The sequence below is a fragment of the Embiotoca jacksoni genome, unplaced genomic scaffold (genome assembly GCF_022577435.1).
Source record: "Embiotoca jacksoni isolate LCO1_2020_lvr unplaced genomic scaffold, fEmbJac1.0.p SCAF_7, whole genome shotgun sequence".
Taxonomy (NCBI): domain Eukaryota; kingdom Metazoa; phylum Chordata; class Actinopteri; family Embiotocidae; genus Embiotoca; species Embiotoca jacksoni.
In genome coordinates, this window is record NW_027185425.1 from 1,870,061 (window position 1) to 1,889,877 (window position 19,817).

The 19,817-nt window shown below is 41.0% G+C and overlaps 1 protein-coding gene across 7 annotated transcripts in view; it reads right to left on the bottom strand.

Annotated features, from left to right (window-relative positions):
* atp9b (ATPase phospholipid transporting 9B) overlaps positions 1–19,817 on the bottom strand; it is a 40,903-nt gene that overhangs the window by 17,336 nt on the left and 3,750 nt on the right. For all 7 annotated transcript variants that reach the window (XM_069175805.1, XM_069175804.1, XM_069175803.1 and 4 more), the window contains 11 exons: positions 18,102–18,275; positions 15,033–15,183; positions 13,816–13,929; positions 12,635–12,743; positions 11,832–11,890; positions 11,009–11,060; positions 9,307–9,401; positions 6,887–6,967; positions 4,943–5,018; positions 3,334–3,410; positions 184–344 (listed from right to left, as the gene is read on the bottom strand). In XM_069175805.1, the coding sequence (XP_069031906.1) occupies positions 184–344; positions 3,334–3,410; positions 4,943–5,018; positions 6,887–6,967; positions 9,307–9,401; positions 11,009–11,060; positions 11,832–11,890; positions 12,635–12,743; positions 13,816–13,929; positions 15,033–15,183; positions 18,102–18,275 (1,149 nt within the window). The remainder of the gene's footprint in view (positions 1–183; positions 345–3,333; positions 3,411–4,942; positions 5,019–6,886; positions 6,968–9,306; positions 9,402–11,008; positions 11,061–11,831; positions 11,891–12,634; positions 12,744–13,815; positions 13,930–15,032; positions 15,184–18,101; positions 18,276–19,817) is intronic.

Below are 19,817 nucleotides of genomic sequence, written 5' to 3' on the forward strand. Positions count from 1 at the left end.
AAAATGGCTGAAACAGAAGCAGGCGGGGAGCTTGTAGATTTAATTTTTTTATTAATTCTTTGCACAAATTTTTAAATCAAATGCTCTGCTTGGAAAAAAGACATCACTGTACAGCTATATTTATTTGATTGGGGTGAAAAAAAAAAAAAAACATTTCAAAGACTGAGGAGAATCACAGAGTACCTGATGGGGATGATGTACGAGAACAGCACGACGAAGCGGAAAAGGTTGCGGAACCAAGGACCCACGAACCCTTGCAGCGCTATCATGACGACGGCGAGAACCACCTGGGCCAGGAACAGTGCTTTGGTGAGGCGGTTCAGCTCCAGGTCCAGCAGGCCAACCTTTGGGGGCGAGAGGTCAGAGGTCAAACAAACAAAAACAAACAATATAAAAATCATCCTGCTTGCTTCCTCCAAGCCGGTGAGAGAGAATGATTTGTAAGTGAAAAAAAATCCGATTTATTTATTATGTTTTTATCCACTATTGCTCGAGAACTACTGTTTCCATTGAAAAGTCCTGACTGAGAATTAGTAAACATGTTATTCCTTTTCTGATGAGTTAAACTTGAGTAGAGTCTTTGTGACTCTCCCATCTGCTCCCACAACTTTACAATATGCTTCAACAGGGGCAGAAACAAAGGCAAAGAAAGAGATTCTTCACTGCAGGCTTTTATCATGCAAACTGTGTGTACGGCATAAACAACTTTATTGGTGGCACTATTTTGTGGCAAACTACAAACTGCATTATTGCCGTGCTGAAGTATTATCCGTCAATGCAACCGAACATCAAAAGGCCTAAAAAAAAAATTGAGAAAAGTTCCCATATTGAGATGGTTTCTTGAAAAAAAGACAAAAAATAAAAAAAAAGGGGGTCAGAATTGTCTTTTATTTTTTGAGTGCATCTCCCAGCCAATGGAGCATGTGGGAAAAAGATGTCAAATAAAGAAGTGCCCTTCCCCTTTCTGGCAGTGCTCACAGCAGAGCCCTGTACACAGAGGGCTTTCATCTGACGCACCACGCTTACAAAAACAGCAGAACATAACATCTCTCCTCCCTCAAATAAAGGAACTGCTCTGAAAAGGAGGGGAGGGTAAGGGAGGGGGCGCAAGCACATATAAAAAGCAGCAAAATTCCTCCAGTGCCTAAACCCCCACCAAACCCATTCCCCTGAGGGACTGGGAGAGCTGGGAGACCGGTGTGACTGATTTATCAGTTGCTGTTAAAACTCCCAGTAGCAGAGAGTGCAGAAAAGGGAAGGGTTAGGGGAGCGAGCGGGCGGGCGGGCGGGCGGGCGGGTTTGCATCTCCCCACCCCGGTGCCTCACTACATGGTTCATGGTTGAGCTATTGAGAAAAATAGCAGGTTTGGGTGGATTAAAAAGAGGAAAAATTAAGACGGAGAGCAAAGTGCATGCCTGAAAAGCAAAGGGATCCCCTTCTGTTCGAACAATGGCTAGTCGAAATTTTCCAAGCCTTGCCGGGGATCAGATGAAGTCATTATTCATTCAGTCAAGGGGAGAAGAAAAAAAAAGAAAAAAGGACTCAATTACCTCAACCTAAAGATACTATCAATGAATAAAAGTGCATATTTTACCCCATTCATCTCCAAGCCATTAAAAGTGAAAAGGAATGATTCGATCTGCCTGTGTGGCTTGTATTTTAGCATGTGTGTGAAATCTGATGAAGGATCACAGCCGGGGAACATGAATATTCATCGGATGAAAAGCAAAGAATATCAGGACTTCAGTCGGTTGGTGTATTGTTAACGCTTGTGACACTGGCAAATCAAGAAAATACAACGAAATTGATCCGCGAGACGGTCGTAAACAACTTTTCCATTTATTCAGAGAGGCACGTGACGAGAGCCGAGTATTGGATGTACACTTCAAAACAATCTTTACAGAAAAGCGGGCCTCTCGTCAAATGACATTGTTCCGTCTCTTTCCTCAGACTCTACAACGCCGCAACAAAGAGCGAATCTGTGTCTGACGTCCTGTCAGATTGATCAAGTGCAAGCATTGTCCTGGCCGGTGTCACAACAGATTATATGAGGCCACAACGTTCCTGCGACTTTAGCCGCAGCGTATCGACTTTCTCCCCCAATCTCCAGTCCCCATATTGGCACTTCTGACATCATCTCCTTGAAATATTGAATTCCTCTCAGCTGTCAAGCCTACACAAAACACTGACCCGCCGTTCGACCGGCCGCATCAGCGTTCTTAATAAAAGATACTGGTGTCAAAACGGCGCTGCGGCAGGAAGGGGCTCCGCGATGCTGCAGAGAGGTTTACAGGTGCAGACGGCCGTAGGGGACAACTTTGGGTGTTAAAGTCGCCGCATGGCAGACGCACCGTAGCAAAAAAAAAATATCACCTCTTCACTTCCTGCCTCTATCAGTTGACCCGTGTCAACCATCTTGCAGGTGAAATCTCATATTTAGCATAAAAGTTTCATTTATCTCCTCAAACTGGGGGACAAAAGGCTCAACGGGGATTCTGCGGGATTAACTTTCTGCTGAAAATGTCATTTAAATCCTCGGTTAATTTACCTTTTGGTTAATTAGCAACTGGTGCTGACCTTTAGCATTGACAGGTCCAACTTTATCTGGAAAGTCGAGGTTAAAAAAAAAAAAAAAAAAAAGCCCCTTGCCTTAGTGATTGATTGGTGATCAGGGATGAGAGGAGGAGGGATGGCACGATGGGAGGTTAGGACAGATGTTGCTTTGTGTGAGGCGTCTCACCCTCTGCAGCTTTTACAAAACATTTACATTTATGTTGGCGTCACCTCACAAGGCGGTTCATGTTTTTGGGGAAATGCGAACGAATCTCTCATAAAGCTCAGGTATCCTGAGAAAAATTTTTTGTAAGGATTTTACTGCATTTTACTGTCGTCAATGATGTCATTTAAATAAAGCCGTCGATTGACAAAATTGACCAGTAATCACAGCATTTTCTTGTTTTCGCATAAATCTGAAACATTACGAAATCGCAGCTGGAGAAATCGCAATGATTCGCTGCTTTTCCTGCTGTGTCTTATTTTTATTTATAAAATAAAATAACAGAAAACCAGACATTTTAAGACGTCGACTTGGCTATTAGTTTGTTACACAAAACAATGAATTAATATGGCAATAAATTAGTTGACAATTTAATTGGATAAGGAAAATAATAGCATATTATCATAGTATGCTTTCGTCCAAATTACATCACTTATAATAGAAAACACGTTACATTCAAAGTATCTGCAACCAAAAACGCTCCAAAAATCTCCTAAAACGTCTTTTCTGAAAAAAAAATTAAAAAAAAAATACGAAAACAGAATTAAATATTCACCTTGTTCTTGGGATAGGACGTGTTCAGTACGCTTCTGGTCTCTTTGCCTGTGTAGATCACCACCCCTATCACGGTGCCTGCCAAGGACAGAGACAAGGAAAGTAATGCTGCTCATTAACTGAACCTCACCCCCACCATCTCACACTCACACTCACACACACACACACACACACACACACACACACACACACACACACACACACTCATCTTGGTCAAGTAAGATGAACTGCATGAGAGGAAACACAATAAGGCTGAGGCAGTTTTGTCTCATTGCCACGCAAGCCAACCGACAGGAGTTTAATACGCTTAGACTCTCAGGGCCTTCAGCCACCCTACGAGAGCTCATAAAACCTGATCAATACTCTGCCATCTTTATTTGCCAATTCATTACGGTGGCCTTATTACAAAGGATTAATGAGTCATTAATATTAAATGAGCTTAATGGGGGTGCAAAGGCACTAATAAACCTAAATACAGTCCCTGAAATCCGCAAACTATAAAAATGGCAAGAAAGTTTAAATGGGTACAAAAACGAAAAACAAGAAAAGGGAAGTGCAGGAAGAGAAAAGGAGAAAGGTGATGAATGGTTCTTGTTGACTTCTAACTCCAGAAATATTGAGCGGGGTGAAAAATGGTGTGTGTGTGTGTGTGTGTGTGTGTGTGTGTGTGTGTGTGTGTGTGTGTGTGTGTGTGTGTGTGTGTGTGTGTGTGTGCGCGCGCGTCTCAACATGCAGAGGGGCTTCAATTTGAATATGCGAGCAGCTAATTCTCTCGTCTCAGCTGGACGGGGTCCCGTTACGGAGTGAATCCGAGGTGATCCGGGTCGGTTCGAGTGCCCAGAATGACGCCGTGGAGGAGTGAAGTGTCCGTCAACGGGACAATGACATTCCTGAGCAGAGATGATGTAAGGGGTCTAAGTCAGGCTTTGTGTTTGTGTGTGTGTGTGTGTGTGTGTGTGTGTGTGTGTGTGCGTGCGTGTGTGTGTGTGTGTGTGTGCGTGTGCGTGTGCGTGTTTGTTCTTCTGGTCAAGGTCAGGCCAGAGGGGGAGAGCGACGCCGCAGATCAATAGCGCGGCCATCGCTGCGAGCGCCACAAACACTCTCGACTGACACGAGCGTTTCTGTGGGGAATCGCTTCAGTCGGAGCGATGGAGGGAGGATTACGCCAACCGTGGGTTTTTCTCAGAGTTCCACAAACACGCAGAGCGGTGTTGAATCCAACTCTTTCTTTATCGGTTTACCGCCGGGAATCCGTTGTGCAACTAAGCTCGTGCAGAAGAACGGGCATAAATCACGTAAATCAAGTCAGCATGACCAACAGATTCTGGTCCTGGTTTAGGTTTTAGACATCAGCGGAAAATAATATGAATCAGTGATTTCATTTGAGAAAGTAATCCGTGTTTACCTTGATGTTTGCCGGTGTAGTGGGTGCATTGCGATGACCAGTCCAACTGCTTTTTAATTATATGTTGTTGATTTTTTTTTCTGGCACTTCTAGGTTTTTTGTTTTTTTTTAATATATTGAAAATAGCTTTGAGACGAGAGAATGGAAACCCTTTGATGACATACAAGTTTTGAATGTCTTGAAATAATAGTTATCGTAAACTTACCAGATGCAACAACTGTGCTGGCCCAGAGAGTGTTTTCAATGCTCAGACTCTCGTGGATCTGCGGGTCTGCGTCTTCCTACAGGAGAAGAAATAAAGAAAATCATGACTCCACAATTTCTTCAACTTTGCAAAATGACCAGTTGGCAGGTGTAGCGACTCTGACTGAGACCCAACAAACTACAAGCTGTGTAGTTTAAAACCTCCAAAAACGGTGGAAAAGAAACTCCAATATGAATGCGGTTGGACACCAAAATTAAATCCATGTATAACTGTAAAATATACAGTAAATGTTATGAATAATGTGTTTTGTTTCAAAGAAAAAAATCCAACAGACACGAAAAACTCAAACTACTTCCATCCCAAGGAGAGATACCAGCTTGAAAGAAATACCTCAACGCAGTGAATTTATTTCTGCAATTAGCCAACTTCTAATTAGTATCGCTCAGTGGAGCCCTGGAGCAGACAAGAAAAACAAAACTAGGAGGAGGAGGACATGAATTTCACTTTCATTACTTTCACAGTGAAAAGATCATTTATGTGGTGAAAATTCTCAAAAGAAAAAAGAAAAAATAGTGAAGCTGAAATTAATTTGAGCTTTTCACGTGAACTAATTTAATACATTCAATGACTTTTTTTTGTTTAGTGACGGACTTGTTTGCGTACAATATCATTTTAGTATTAGTTTAATGCTGATGACCAGTATTTTGAGGGTTTTAAACCCTATTTAAAAACCTAAACTTTGCTCAAAACTGTAAAATCCCACAGTGAAATTGTATTCGTCGTTTTACAAAGATTTCGTCAAGGGTTAAAAAGAAAAACCTCCTGAAATACTTTAACTGGCATAAACAGAGCTCAGCTGAGACCGTGTTGTACAGCCTGCACAGACTGGTCGGGCTCTGCTGTGCCATTAATTTTCACAAGCACCTTACACAGTTGTGCAGACGGAAGCAATACAGTAGTCCTTTTATCAATACCTTCACTAGATTTGGCATGGCGATAGAGGCTCCTTTTAAGAACAGTATAGAGTGCACGTAGATGAGATTTTAGTGATAAATAAGCCCCGGGAGAGCCTCCTGTTTCACCCTCTCCCCCCCCCCCCGTTCACCCCTCTTGCTTAAATAAAGACAAATGCTGAAAAATGCCTTGAGTCAGGAGTGCAGAGTCAAGGCTCCAGTTTCGGCTCAAATTGCCTGCCTGATATGATAATTATGATACCTAAGCACCCACATCCTGTCAATCCACTCAAACATGGGAAGGGGTGCATGAAAAATAAATGGCTGGTTGCAGAAAACACTTGACCGCTCTGACATTGGCATCGCACTACGGTGTTCATAACTGCAGAGGGTCTCAATGAAGACCACAGAAACAAAGCCACCATATCCGTCTCAAGCAAAAAAAAAAAAAAAAAAAAACAGAAAAAAAGAAACCCTCATAAATAGGTAAGTTCATTTGCTGCGGATCTGTGGGAACCCATTTTTTTCCCATCCTGCTCAGACTAAAAGCACACGCTATGCAAAGGAAGGCCGCGGAGGATGAATGAGCGCAGGAAGTGCTCGCTCACTAAGCCTGGTGTGTGGCCAAGAGTGAAGACGGACCACAAAGCCCCCCTTTGTACTGGAGCTCTCCTCTCTGTGGGGGCTGCACTAATCTGCTATTAATAAAAAAAAAAAAAAAAAAAAAAAAAAAAAAATCACTGAGCAACAAGCAAGACGGGATGGATGGAGCTGGAGCTGCAAGAAACCTGCCTGTGATGTAAGAGGCATGCCTGCTGGAGATAACAACGGGCCCAGATGGACACACACAAGACCTCATTGTTGCCACTTGTCAACACATGGCGGTGATACACATCTTCTATGTCAATCCGGCTTCTATAGAAAAAAATAAAATCTGCATGTGTTTGAGATTTGTTTTAGAGGTTGTAAATATGTCAGCGAGCTACTGTACCCTCGTGAAATTCCCCTCGAAGCTGTGGATGTCCAGCTGAGGCTTCTGGGCGTAGACGTAGGCGCTGATGGAGAAGAGGTCCTGAGACAAGGAGACATGACAGACAGACAGAACGGCTTCAGTACCGCTCAATTAATTCAACATTTAAACACAGTCTCCTTTAACCGAGTTACCGCGGTGAGTAATTGTAAAAGCTGGTTGTGAGTGACGACGAGCCGTGCTGTTCTAAAGAATAAAGGCCGGAGTTAAAACCAACAATGTATTCGGCTTTCCGTCACTACGTCCCAACTTAACTACGTATTCTGTGGCGCTCGACCTCTAAACCACTACTGCCTTCGTTCTGAAGATGCAAAGCTTTGCAATGAAGTGGTGAAATTTTACTTACATTTTTAAACTAAAAGTCATTTTATCCAGCTGGATATTTCAGCAAATGTTAATTACAACGGAGTACATTGTGCAAGAAGGAGACTGTTCGAGTACAGATTATTGTGCGCTTGATGCGTTAGCCGCACCACAACGCCGTAAAAACACACACTTTGCATTGTATTAAAAGAAAATAGCACAGCAGTGTGGCTTGCTGAAGTGTCTTTGATATTTTTGGACAATAACGGAGAAATAACTTCACGCTGTAGAAGCAATACCGGTTAGTGAGATAATTCATAGTTGGTTTTCAGTGAGATTTGTCGACATAAAGAAAGAGACAGTGTCGGCAGACCTTAAAATAAATCCTGGGCACTAATAGAACTCGCATAAATTTAGCTTTTGGATTAATCACAAAAAAAACAAAAAACTCAAGAAGTCACACAAATAAACATTGAACCATCAGCCTTCAATCATCTGTTTCACTTCCTGACGAGAAAGGCTGCAGCCGGCCTGTCAAGCACCAAACACCAGCCTTTGCCCCCCAAAGTGGAACAAAATTGATTGTAAATATTAAATTATTCAGGCGAGCGTGCATGCAGCCACTGCAGCGACCCGGCAGCCCTCAGTCATGCTCAGATAGTCTTCTGCTGGTGAGAACATGGGCAGAGCGGGTAAAGAGGAGCAGGGAAGATTATTTAACCCCCCCCCCCCCCCGGAGGGATAAAATAAATCAGTGCAGCTGATGAACCTATGACCGACGAGAGCTACAAGCTGAAACGTCTCATTATAAAAGTTGTTATTTATACTCGAAGTGTTGCTGCAGGAGAGCAAACAGAACACATAAAATAGGTTGGCAGGAGTTTCTATGAAGGACCTTAAAAACTTCAGAAGCTGCAAAGTGTTGGGTTTTTTTTATGATTACGTCTATGTTTTTTCAATGAATTTGGACTTTTGGATTTTGCGTTGCTGTTGGTGTGTTGGGTTTGCATCATATCAGCTGTGCTGGTGAGAGACTGACACACCGTTACCATCTTCAAAAAAATACATGTGTCCATGGATTTCTTTTTTTTCAGCAGATATCTTGGTTACAACGAAGACTGAGCTAGCTGAGCAGTTTTTGTGTTTCCATGCGTCGTATTTATTCAGATTGAGAAATCCCACGATCTCCAGAAAGCATTAAAACAAAGAAGAAATCCTCTCCGTTGCTAGGGTCGTTGCTAAGGGTCGGCCTACTTGCTGGAGTAGTAAACACTGCATACGAGTCTACTGACATGACTGATTGACTTCCAGTTATTAGTCATATCCCATGTATTGCCATGGAAACGGAGAACACACTCACAAAAGATTTTACATTTTGAGAGTGAACTGACCCTCAATATCAATACCTTTTTTCTTACAAATTTTATTTAGTTGGTTGTATATTTGCAATATTAAATTAATTGCTACCCAATACATAAAATAGTCCCGGTCCTTTACGTTTCACAATCACCTGACTTTGACTAATAATCAGGGCTCGTGTGTGTGTGTGTGTGTGTGTGTGTGTGTGTGTGTGTGTGTGTGTGTGTGTGTGTGTGTGTGTGTGTGTGTGTTCATTTGTTGTCAAAGTGCATCAAACTTGACAAAAACACTAAAAGGTTGGAAAAATTCTCAACAGCTCAGCTGCAAACCAACAGACCTTTATGCCACATAAACATATGGCCTGTTAACAAGGTAAATACTGTCGAAAACAAAGACAACTCCAACCACCTTCAGGTCTCTTGATACCCGATACGGAAGCTGCAGCTCCATCATCAAATGACTCGCTGAAACTTTAATTCTCTGATCACGTTAAGTGGCAAAAAAAAAAAAAAAACTTAAATCTGAAGTGTTGAGTGTCACCTCCAGTTAAAGGAAGCTGCTGTCAGGTTCAGATTGTTCCTGCTGTCTGTCATCAGTGATTAGGTTTCCATCACAGCACAGACATTCGATGAGCGGCGCTTAAGGAGATAACGCAACACGCTCGTTCGCAGACGGTTTGTCTGTTACCAGAGAGCCACGACATCGTAATGTATCCATACCCCCACCGCTGGCAGTCGCTGTGTGCATCCAACGCCGACTTTCAGTTTCCAGTCTGTTTCTCCGTCCAGCTGATCCGTTCTGATGAAACACGATCCTGCAAAAAAAAAAAGAAAAAAGTGCTGTCAAGACCTGTTGTGTCGTGTCGGTGTGTTTAATGTCACCTGTGGACAAGTTTCTGTACATCCATTAATCAACAAAAGTGTTCTATGATTCAATCACAATGAATGATTTAGCATCATTTTATACATATTTCAATAATATTATCAGCAATTAATATTTGCATTCCTGGTAACTCCACGTAGAGCCTGAGTAATACTGGATTTTTGGGGTCGATACAGATACTGATATAAGGGAGTAAAAATGTCAATATCGATATATCTGTTGTTAGTCTGCATAAATATAAACTGTATGTACATTATAGGATAATATAGTGTGATCCCCATTGAGAACAATGAGAAAGAGATGTAATGGAGGAAGGATACTTCACAGATTATTGTCTACAATGTGCACTGACACCGTAACCTTCACTGGGAATTTAATAATTGTAAATGACTACGTATCTATTAAAAAGATAGAACAATTTCTAATTAACGCCAAGCATATATTTGTGTATAATGTTCTGTAAAAAAAATTAAAGTTTCATTCAGGAAATTCTGCAGCTTTAAGCAACGAGCAGCCAAAAACAGGAGACTGCTTTGACCACGTGCTTGAAGAAGTTCAACATATGAAACAACGATTAAAATGCACATTTCCACGTGACCACGTACTGTAGAACTAAAACACGTTGACTGCATATCGTAAATGTCTGAGTGTAATATCTCAGCGTACCGTTACCAACGGTGCAGTAACACGGTGAGAAGCATCCGCGGCTGTCGCCGACACCACAGGGCCTGATAGAATTTGAGCAGTGGTGACCTGTATTGATCTGAGGTAATATTACATATGAAGCTGATGGATGAGAGCAACTATTTGACAGAGAGGGTAAAGGCCAACCGTAAACTATCCCTGGAGGGTTAAGTATGATGGAAAACATTAACACAAGGAGGATGATTCATGCTTTTCCTTCTGCTGCAGCTCCGCACATAACACCAGCGACCTGTGTGACAGTGTGTGTGTGTGTGTGTGTGTGTGTGTGTGTATGTGTGTGAGTATGTGAAAGACTAAATATACGAGCCTGTGTGTATGTGTGGTTTATGCGTGTGTGTGTGTGTGTGTGTGTGTGTGTGTGTGTGTGTGTGTGTGTTAAAGACAAAGACATCAACAACTCCCTGCCAAGCATATTGACAATTTAAAGATTGATGGAAAGGATGTCCTCAGAACATTTCCTCCTGATGCCCCCCAGAAAAGAGCCAGGATCTGACGCAGTTCATTGATTAATTGGAATTTGCATCATCAGTCACTCGAACCATGAAAGATAAATCATATGAATCGGGGGGTGGGGGGTTGATCGGATGATGTCAAAGGACAGGAAGCGTGCGGGAAAGTCACATTTCTCACCCAGATGATCTTGATAGTTTATCCAAGTGCCACAGGGCACACAAAGGGCCACTGTAAGACACTCTGTCTGTTTTTTGTATTATTTTTTACTTCTACTGATATTTGTCTTTTTCACTCCAATTTTCTTTAATTTTGCTGAGCAGACATTGTCATCTCTGTCCTGCTTCACATTGATACAGATACACCAACAGTTTGCCTGCTCACCATTTTTCTCAGATGTTCTCAGGAATATCATGTCTGCAGGAATCCTTTGGTTCTGCAAAAACAAAGAGAGGAAAAAAAACAACAAGAATGCAAATGGTGGTGTGTTATTGAGCAGTGTGGCAAAAGCCCTTTGAATCTTCCTGAATAATTAAACAAGGTCAATACCTTGACAAGAGGCTGAGGGAGAAACCCTTTTTTTTTTTTTAAAAGTCAGTCTGATACACTAATGAAAATTTTACTTTCCAGCAGCAGATGGATTTCATGTTTCAAGATCAGAGGCTGAACAGCTGTGTGGTAAATTTATAATATCTGCCAAGTGAATTATAAGATTCAGCATCCCAGAAAAAGAAAACTATGCTTAAGAAAATAATTTAAAAAAAAATCCCTAAAAATAAGTTTTCTTCTTCCAGAGTTGGGGATTTTGACTGCTGAAAACCTTCACAACAATAAGAAGAATAATAAGGAAAGAGACAAATACTCCTTGATTTAACTCAAACCCAACAAGCCAGTGAAGTAATGCAGAGTAAATGTTCAGTGGTTCTGTATTACAGCCATTAACTGTTTCGTACCGAGTATGGTACCAGAACACTTTAGTAGGATTTATGCAGAAATGTGTTAAAGTCTAAATATAGAACCTAATTCTCCTTCTTTAGAAGTATAATTTCATAGTGCTTGGCTTTCAACAAGAAACCAAAAATGGTAGCTACTAAATATTAAACTACCCAAAAGCTTTAAGCTTTATTCACATATAAATACCCCAAACTGCTCCCTTTAAAATCCTTGCATGCAAAAATATCTACAGGAAGTGAGAGGAAAGGTTTACCTTCTCAACGATGATCAGATCTCCAACTTGTATGTCTGAACTTTTTACTTGAATTTTACCTGAAATTTAATAAAAAAAAATTAAAAAAAAGACAGTGAAGAAAAAATGTGAAAGAAAACCGTCAGAAATCTTAAAATAACTTCAAATTAAAATGAAACCTCTAATGTGCTCTGAAATAAAACGCAAGTATTGATTTGTGGCCCCTGAAAATGACGCTGACTCGTAAAACCACAGCCTACTTTTTTTTTTTTTTTTTGCCATTGTTCTTCTCTTTCTCTCTCACCTTCTAACAGATTGATTACCTCCAGCATGATAATGTAATACCCTTCTGTTTTCATCTCTGGTCTGAGGCACAGACAAAAACAATGGCACAAAGGGTCACTCTCAATTATACCGCCCCAATATCCACTGTGACCCTCCTTCTTCTTCTTCTTCATCTTCTCCTCCTCCTCCTCTTCGTCTACTGTGCTCACAAGCAAACATAAGTGTGTACACGCACATCAACACACACGGGTTGTGAGAAGCTGCAACCTTGGCCGTGGTCATAGATACCACACGAGGGGATTTTAACCGCACATTCAACAAAGGGACAGATCTTAGATCATACAGTCCGGAGAAATGTGGAGAGAAAAATCAATGCAATTACAGTGGGAAGAATGACTCCTGTTGCAAGTGTAGATCCAGCAGAGTGCCGTCTCTAAATTGCACGGGGAGCGCTCGACTGTACACTGGAGTATCCGTTATCATAATGTCAGTTACAGGACTGAGGAAGAGGAGGGTGGACAGGTTTTCCGCTCACTAACCTCTCACTGTGAGCTTGCTGTAGAGTTGAGAGTTCATCTCTTTGTCCCGCTGACAGCGTCGCACTTCATCCACAGCCTCCCGCACCATTGTAACAGCTAACACAAAACCCTGAGTGACAAAAGAGTGTTTTTTAAATTTTTTTATTAATACAACAATTTATTAACCTTGCCTGTCCAGCATCAAATTAAAGGTCCATACGGTTTTAATTCAGATTTCCATTTCTTTTTTGATCATTAAGCCAGTTTGGGTGCTAAATACAGTAAATAATGTGACGGTGATAAAAACACAGACAAATGCACACAGCCCGTACTCAGCGTCGGTGCTGTTTGGACTTCCGTAAGTGTGTGATGTCACAAACTCGCACTCGTGTCACATGTCGGCCATTAGCATGGCCCACTGTCGAAACATTTAGGTGGAAAAATAAGGCAAATGGTGCTTTTATCGGTGGAGCTAGGACGCTACAAGACTAAAGGAAAGCAGTGATTGGCCTGGGCATTCAGAAAAGTGTCAGCCAATCAGAAGTGTCCCTTAAAGAGACAGAAACAAAACAGCCTGTTCTCGGTAGAGCTCCAGAGAGAAGCTTAAAAGACCACATACGAAACTATGTTGACCTGGTTTTTAGTGCTGAAACCCACAAAAATATATTTTTCTGGATATCAACACGGCAAATAAAACACCAGAAAAGTGTAAAACATGGTACCTTTAACATTAACAAACATTAGAGCAGGTTCTCACTGAACTGGAAGCAACACTGTCACAGTTAGATAATAAACAAGGCTGGGTCAAAAAAGGAGTGTATGGCTGGACTTTGCATGAAACACTAGGAGCTTTTAATTTGAAATGGATACAGGAAGTTGCTGCGTTCGGCCGACCAATGATATGACTTCAATCATTCAGTCAGTGACAGACACTCAGGCTTATAGGGCTGTCCTGGCTGCTGCAATAAAGTTTATTTTCTTTACCAGTTAACCTGCAGATTATCTTATGAGTTTATCTATTTATTGTTTTACGTATGACATACAAAAAAACATCACAACTTCTCAAAGCCCAAATTTATGACCAAACAGTCATAAAATGTTGCTACAAATATACAGAAATAGCATTTTTTTGTATATTCTGGTGTGGATCAAGATGTGTTTTCTACAAATAAACTACCCAATAAAAACTGAAGTGCATTTACCAGAGGCGCCCAGTACGTGTACAAATATCCAATTTTCAGCGATGGCACAAACTGGGAACAAGCCACCACCAGAAAATAGAGATTGAGGAAGAACTTGAACTGCTGGTAGAGAACCTGAGACGGGACAGAAGACAAAGATTCGGTGAGGTGAGCGAACATGTCGGCAAGGTGAGTCAAAGATGACGACAGCTGCAAACAAGACAAAAGAGGATGCGGCAGGAACAAATCAGACGGGATGGGTTACTGTACATGTTCCAGGAGGCGGGGGGAATAAGATACACGTTAATGCTGTTAACTTTACATTAACCTAATGGAAACTCGGACACTTTGAGAACGTGCGCTTCAAGTGGCGTTCAGGGTTACGGATCTCTCATGGTAACTCGGTACACTGTCAAGTTGGCAGAATAATCCGACCGTACGTGACCACGGTAACAAACCAAGAAGGAAAAACAGGCCGATTCTGCTGATAAAATCCCGAAGAGCTGGACTCGATCAGATCTCGTTTCAGGTGGAATTCACCAGAGACTCTCTTATATTACACAAGCAGCACCTGTGACTTAACGAGGCCCTCTTTGCTAATGGGCTATCCATCCACGGGGAGCCCTTGGTATCCTATCCATCTAAGGTCAAATTTTGAATAATGTTTGCAATAATGAGAGTGTAGTGTCTAGTCACAGATTATCAGAGACAATGGAATCAATGGACGATCCTCTACAGTTAATGAACCCGCTGACCTTTAGAGGAAAATGCATACTGCTGAACTCAATTTGTGTGTATTTAATAATTCAAAGTGGAGGGAGGAAAAACAGCCGTTTTGTTCGCCGTCGATGAGAATACCTACGTCTCGAATAGACAGTTGACATTTTATGGCCCCGGCCGAAGGCGGCTCTCTTAATCATGGAAACCATTTGCTTTTTAATAAGTAACTCTGATGGATCTCTGATGTCCCCTACAGTGTAAACCCGTCACTTAATGACAGAATAGTTAACAATTAGAAGCAGTGAATGCTCCCGCGCTTTACATACTGTTAATCTGTGGAAAGAAACAGTGTACGTCAGCCTAAAGGTTGGACTGCCACAGTGGGAACTACCATAAAAAAAAAAATTAAAAAAAAGGGAGGGAATGTAGACTCAATAAAAAGAGCATGAAATGTGAATTCTGTTACACAAGGAACTCAGGTAATTTGACACAGACTGAAGAGCGGAGGTGCAACTCACCCCGGGCACGAAGGTGACGATGTTGTACTTCTGGTTTTTGATGGCGTTTTTGGGGTACTTCTCTTCGCATTTCTCCGGGCAGCCGAGCCAAACGGTCCTGGCCTTCAGCTCCTTCTTCCTCCGGCATATATGGGCCAGACAGTCACAGCAGCTGAGAAAGGAAGATATCAGCGGGATTTAACCAAAAGTTGTTAAACGCATGAGCGGAGTTTAATTTGGCCGTTTGTACCAGTGGTTTCCGCTCTCGGGTTTGGGAAAAACCAAGAGGTAACTGTTACTTTTGTCATGACACCTTAAATTTATCCAGGGCAGGTAGGAACCATAAAACATATTCGCTATAGAAAAATGTGAATTTTTAAGCCGTTCCTCTTCAGGCCTTTAAAAAACAAAATACAGAAAATAAATCATCCGTTGGTTGAAGTTTTATAGGATTTAGTGAACATCTGTCTTACACCAGTACATGCCTTTAAGTTATGTAATTAAAGATTTATCGTAACTGATGGCTGTGAACTTGGGTATATACCAAATACTTTTTCAGGCTGCAGCCTAAATCTTCTTTTATCACTTCATAGTGATGTAAAAATTCTGTATTAAAGAAGAAAGTTGCACAAAAAGGGTGTCCAAGTAAAAAAAAAAAACAAAAAAAAAAACAGTGTTTAGTTGAAGTTTTTAATAAAGTTTAAACCAACTTTCACTGAAAAATACCAACATTTTTAATCAAAGGAGTCGATCGCCCGGCACTGATTTCCACATTCTATCAATGGGAATTAAAACATTCAAATCTGATTGGTCTCTTCAATACACTCTTTACTACAAGTTATCCAGAACGGCCTTCTAACCAGCTCAGAATATGTTTTCATGTATGTAAAGCTAGACATTTAGAAAATGGAGAGAACAACTGAAAACCAACAAACTATCAAGCTTTTCAGCCAGAGTGAATCATATTTTACACTTTCTTATATTTCCGTATCATTCTGTATTTGTGTTGGAGATATCTTAAGTGTTTGATGATCAGATTTGCAACATTTGTGCCAATAAACTGTTGGATTTTTTTTTTTTTTTTATGACCCAACAGGCAATGTTTTTAACAAATATCAATACTTCACAATTAAACAGCCTCAATTCTCTTTAAATTTCTCAGCTGTTAAATCATTTAATCCACAGCTGTTCCCCCGCTACTTCCTACAGTCCGAGTGTTATTTATATCTCTGGTCTTGTCAATGTTAATTAAATTTTAAAGGCTTTCTTTTGACGCAATTTTATAAAGAAGTCCTTTCGGTGAGTGATCTGGAAAAGGTCAGCATCTCCGCAAGGCGGGAATTCCCCTTTGAACACTGCGGGGGTCAGACACTTTCAGAGCTGGATACGCCATTCGACCTCAAACCAAACACGCTACATGTCCTGTAGGAAGTCAAACTACTGTATGACGGAAGATGACTCATATCATTCACGTGTTAGTTTTACCTTTAGCTCACAGCTGCTTTCCAGTGGACCATCACTATTATTACTGTGACATTATCAAAACTCTAAGAAGAGACTAGAGACGAGATTCAGACTGACATTTACTTTTCAAAAAGTATGTGACTTTCTCTCAACCTGGTAATGACTACAATGGGGGCTTATCTCCCATATCTGATATCAAATACAAACAGTGGCATGATGTGGGGATACATTTCAATGAGAGCGGCTCGATGCGAGCATGACCTAAACTGGCACCTGGGGGGAACGAGGCTAGAGTGTCAGTGTATACCGTCATGCTGAACGACTTGGCTTTTCCACTTTTTAAGCAAGTTGGCAAAACATGAAACTAAATAAATCAACTTTGGTAAAAAGTCTTGTTTGTATTGGCCTCGACTTTGCCCGTCTCTGTGCACTCTGAGTCCAGATTCATAAGAGCGATTATTTGAGCAAATGAATGCTATCCAAATAATATGCCATTTGAACAGTCGGGGCTTATTCAGTGTGAATTATTTGTGTTTTATAATCCCACACTATGCACACATAAAATTACTGGAAAGCATCAAACTGGTCAGCTGTGAAAAATCCGATTTGTTCATTAGTGGGGGGATGGGGAGGGGGATCAATATGCAGCTTCAATTGGAGATGCACCACGAACAACAAAACCACACGGAGAGCTCAACATCCTGTGAAATTCCTGCATCAGTCAGTGTTACTTTTTGGGCACTAAAGCACAGCACAAACAATTGTTGTTTTTTCATAAATGTTGCACGATGTTGTTGTTCTGGAATAAACAAACACTCCTCTTAGCCAGAAAGGAGCGTCGTTAGAGGGCAAAACCTGTCAAATTAATCATTAGCGGGATAAACCGCCATGTGCTGTTTGACCTGAAAATCTTTTTGGACTGATGGTGCGCATCGAGGAACTCGACCAAAATCACCGCCCTGATCCTATCTTTGCACTTCATGCACAGCTACCGGTGCGTTCGAAATCCAAACTGTTCATCACAGGCATACTTACTGACATTATACACTATGGAAGTATTTACAGAACGATAAAACAACTCTCAAGAGTGGGTAAAGGTCCACATGGAAGTACAATGGATGTAATCTACGGATAGAACATTTATTTATTTATTTTTTAAATCACACGACTTTGCAGTGCAGCATTTAATTAAGCTTAAAAGCAACACGTACACATATTTCATAAAAAATACCAGACCTGGCAACCCTTCTCAGACTATGAGTAATAACAGTTTTATAGGTGAACCTGAACTGGCAACCTGTCCCCCTTCATGCTCAGATATAAGTCACACTGCAGATAGGTTGCAATGTATACCTATTAAACAATTAAATAAGAGGAAGAGCATGATGTTGACGTAAACACACAAGAACACTCTGTGTTGGAGAAGGTAAACAATATGTGGGAGAAGCAGCGTGTAGAAACAGAAACATGTTATCTGCCATTTTTTTCGATATAAATGGTTTATTCTGAAAAAGAAGCAGGACTCAACTGAGACGAGGAAAAGAGGCATCATGCGCAGATCACTAATCAGCCATTTAAAAAAAGAAAGACCCGACTAACAACATTATCGTAGTGGTGCAGACGTACCTGCCGCAGAGGACCTTCCAGCCTCCCAGCAGGAACCAGCAGAGGCCTCTCTGCCTCTGATTGACTCTGGCCCGCGGCAGCGTCTGGTAGTCGCTCTCATCGTTCTCAAAGGCTTCCTCCGACATCATCAGAGGCATCTCATCCAAGTTAGACGGTTCATCTTCTAAAGAGTATCTGCAAGAGCAGTAAAAAAAAAAAAAAAAAAAAAAAAAAAAAAAAAAAAAAAAAAAATGTAAAGGAAACTTCACTCAGAATTGTTTTTACATTGAGTTCAGCAGGATCCACTACTTTGCATTAGAGATAATACTTTGTGCTTCAGAAGCCGTTGCAGCCTCGTACATTTTAGATGCCACTCTTTTTGGAACATTGAATGAATGAAGATAAGGATACATGGAAAAAAAAAAAAAAAAGGAAATTTTTAAGAATGGAAATGATTATGAACACTCAGTTACATTATTTGCTGCGTGACATAAAGAATAATCTTTATTTTAATCTACATGAGCAACACTGTGTAGATCTAAACAGAGGCTGTGTGGCATCCCTGGACTTTCTGGAGTGAGCTGACTGTCAAGGTTCAAGATTGAGAGAATGCTCTTCAGATGTGCAACATTCAGCGAAGCACAGAAGAAAAGCTGAGAATAAAAGCCGGTTGGAGCGGTCGGCTCAATTCCTCCATCAGCGAGTACTGTAGAGTGCGTCTCCCATTCACAACGTAAAGAAACACCCTTGAGAGGACCATATTGTCTCATTCATGAGGCCCCCTCTGACAAATTGAGAAAGTCTGGATCCCTACAAGAAAACCCTACATGGCCACAACACAGGAGAAGTCACTGTAAACCACATAACCAATAACGCAGGGATTTAATAAAGATTACTGGAAAAGAAGAAACACACCGATCTACAGAAGTAAACACCAAAAACAAATGGTTTTCCTGTAATATATTTGATATTTAGGTCAATTCTAGTACATCACAGTACGTCCCGGGTACCACGGAGGATATCAGCTTCACTACAGTAGCTCCTTTGGATACTACAGTATAAAGTCAAGGCATTTCCCCACTTCAAAAAACAACTACCTGTGATATATCGCCATAAATATGAAACACTCTATAAAACCTCCTTTTGAAACAATCATGAATTCTCAATCACATCTGCTGAACGTCACCATGCAGACCAACTTTACTTTGTTTGGCGAGACAAACCTATTATCAAAAGAAACACAAGAATTCATCCCCCAGCTTTGAAATATTTTCTGTCTATTAACTATGGTCTAAAAGGAAATCTGGTGACTACTTTTTAAGAGTCACGGTTAATCAAACTGATCCAGCAAATGAGACATTTTAGACACCAAAACATCCACATTTCTATGGTAGAAATCCCAACAGACAACATTGGAAGAACACCACAACCAGAGTGCTGATGCCACGTCATAGAGGACACTACCAACAGCTTTCATTACTGACAACCACTTCCTCAGTGAAACACCCACTTCAACATCCCCCCAAAAAATTACAAAAATAAAAAGCAGCTGGGGCCCATTTACCTGCCTGATTACATTAGTTTCTATATTGAAACAATTGCGTATTGCTTTTGAAAAGCCTGAAATGAGAGCCGGAGAGAGTTTTAACTGCAGGTGTGAATATTTGCTGATTTGTTGTTTCTGTTCACAGACTGAGGACAAAAATAAAAGCGAGTTTTAAATATAGAAACACTTCA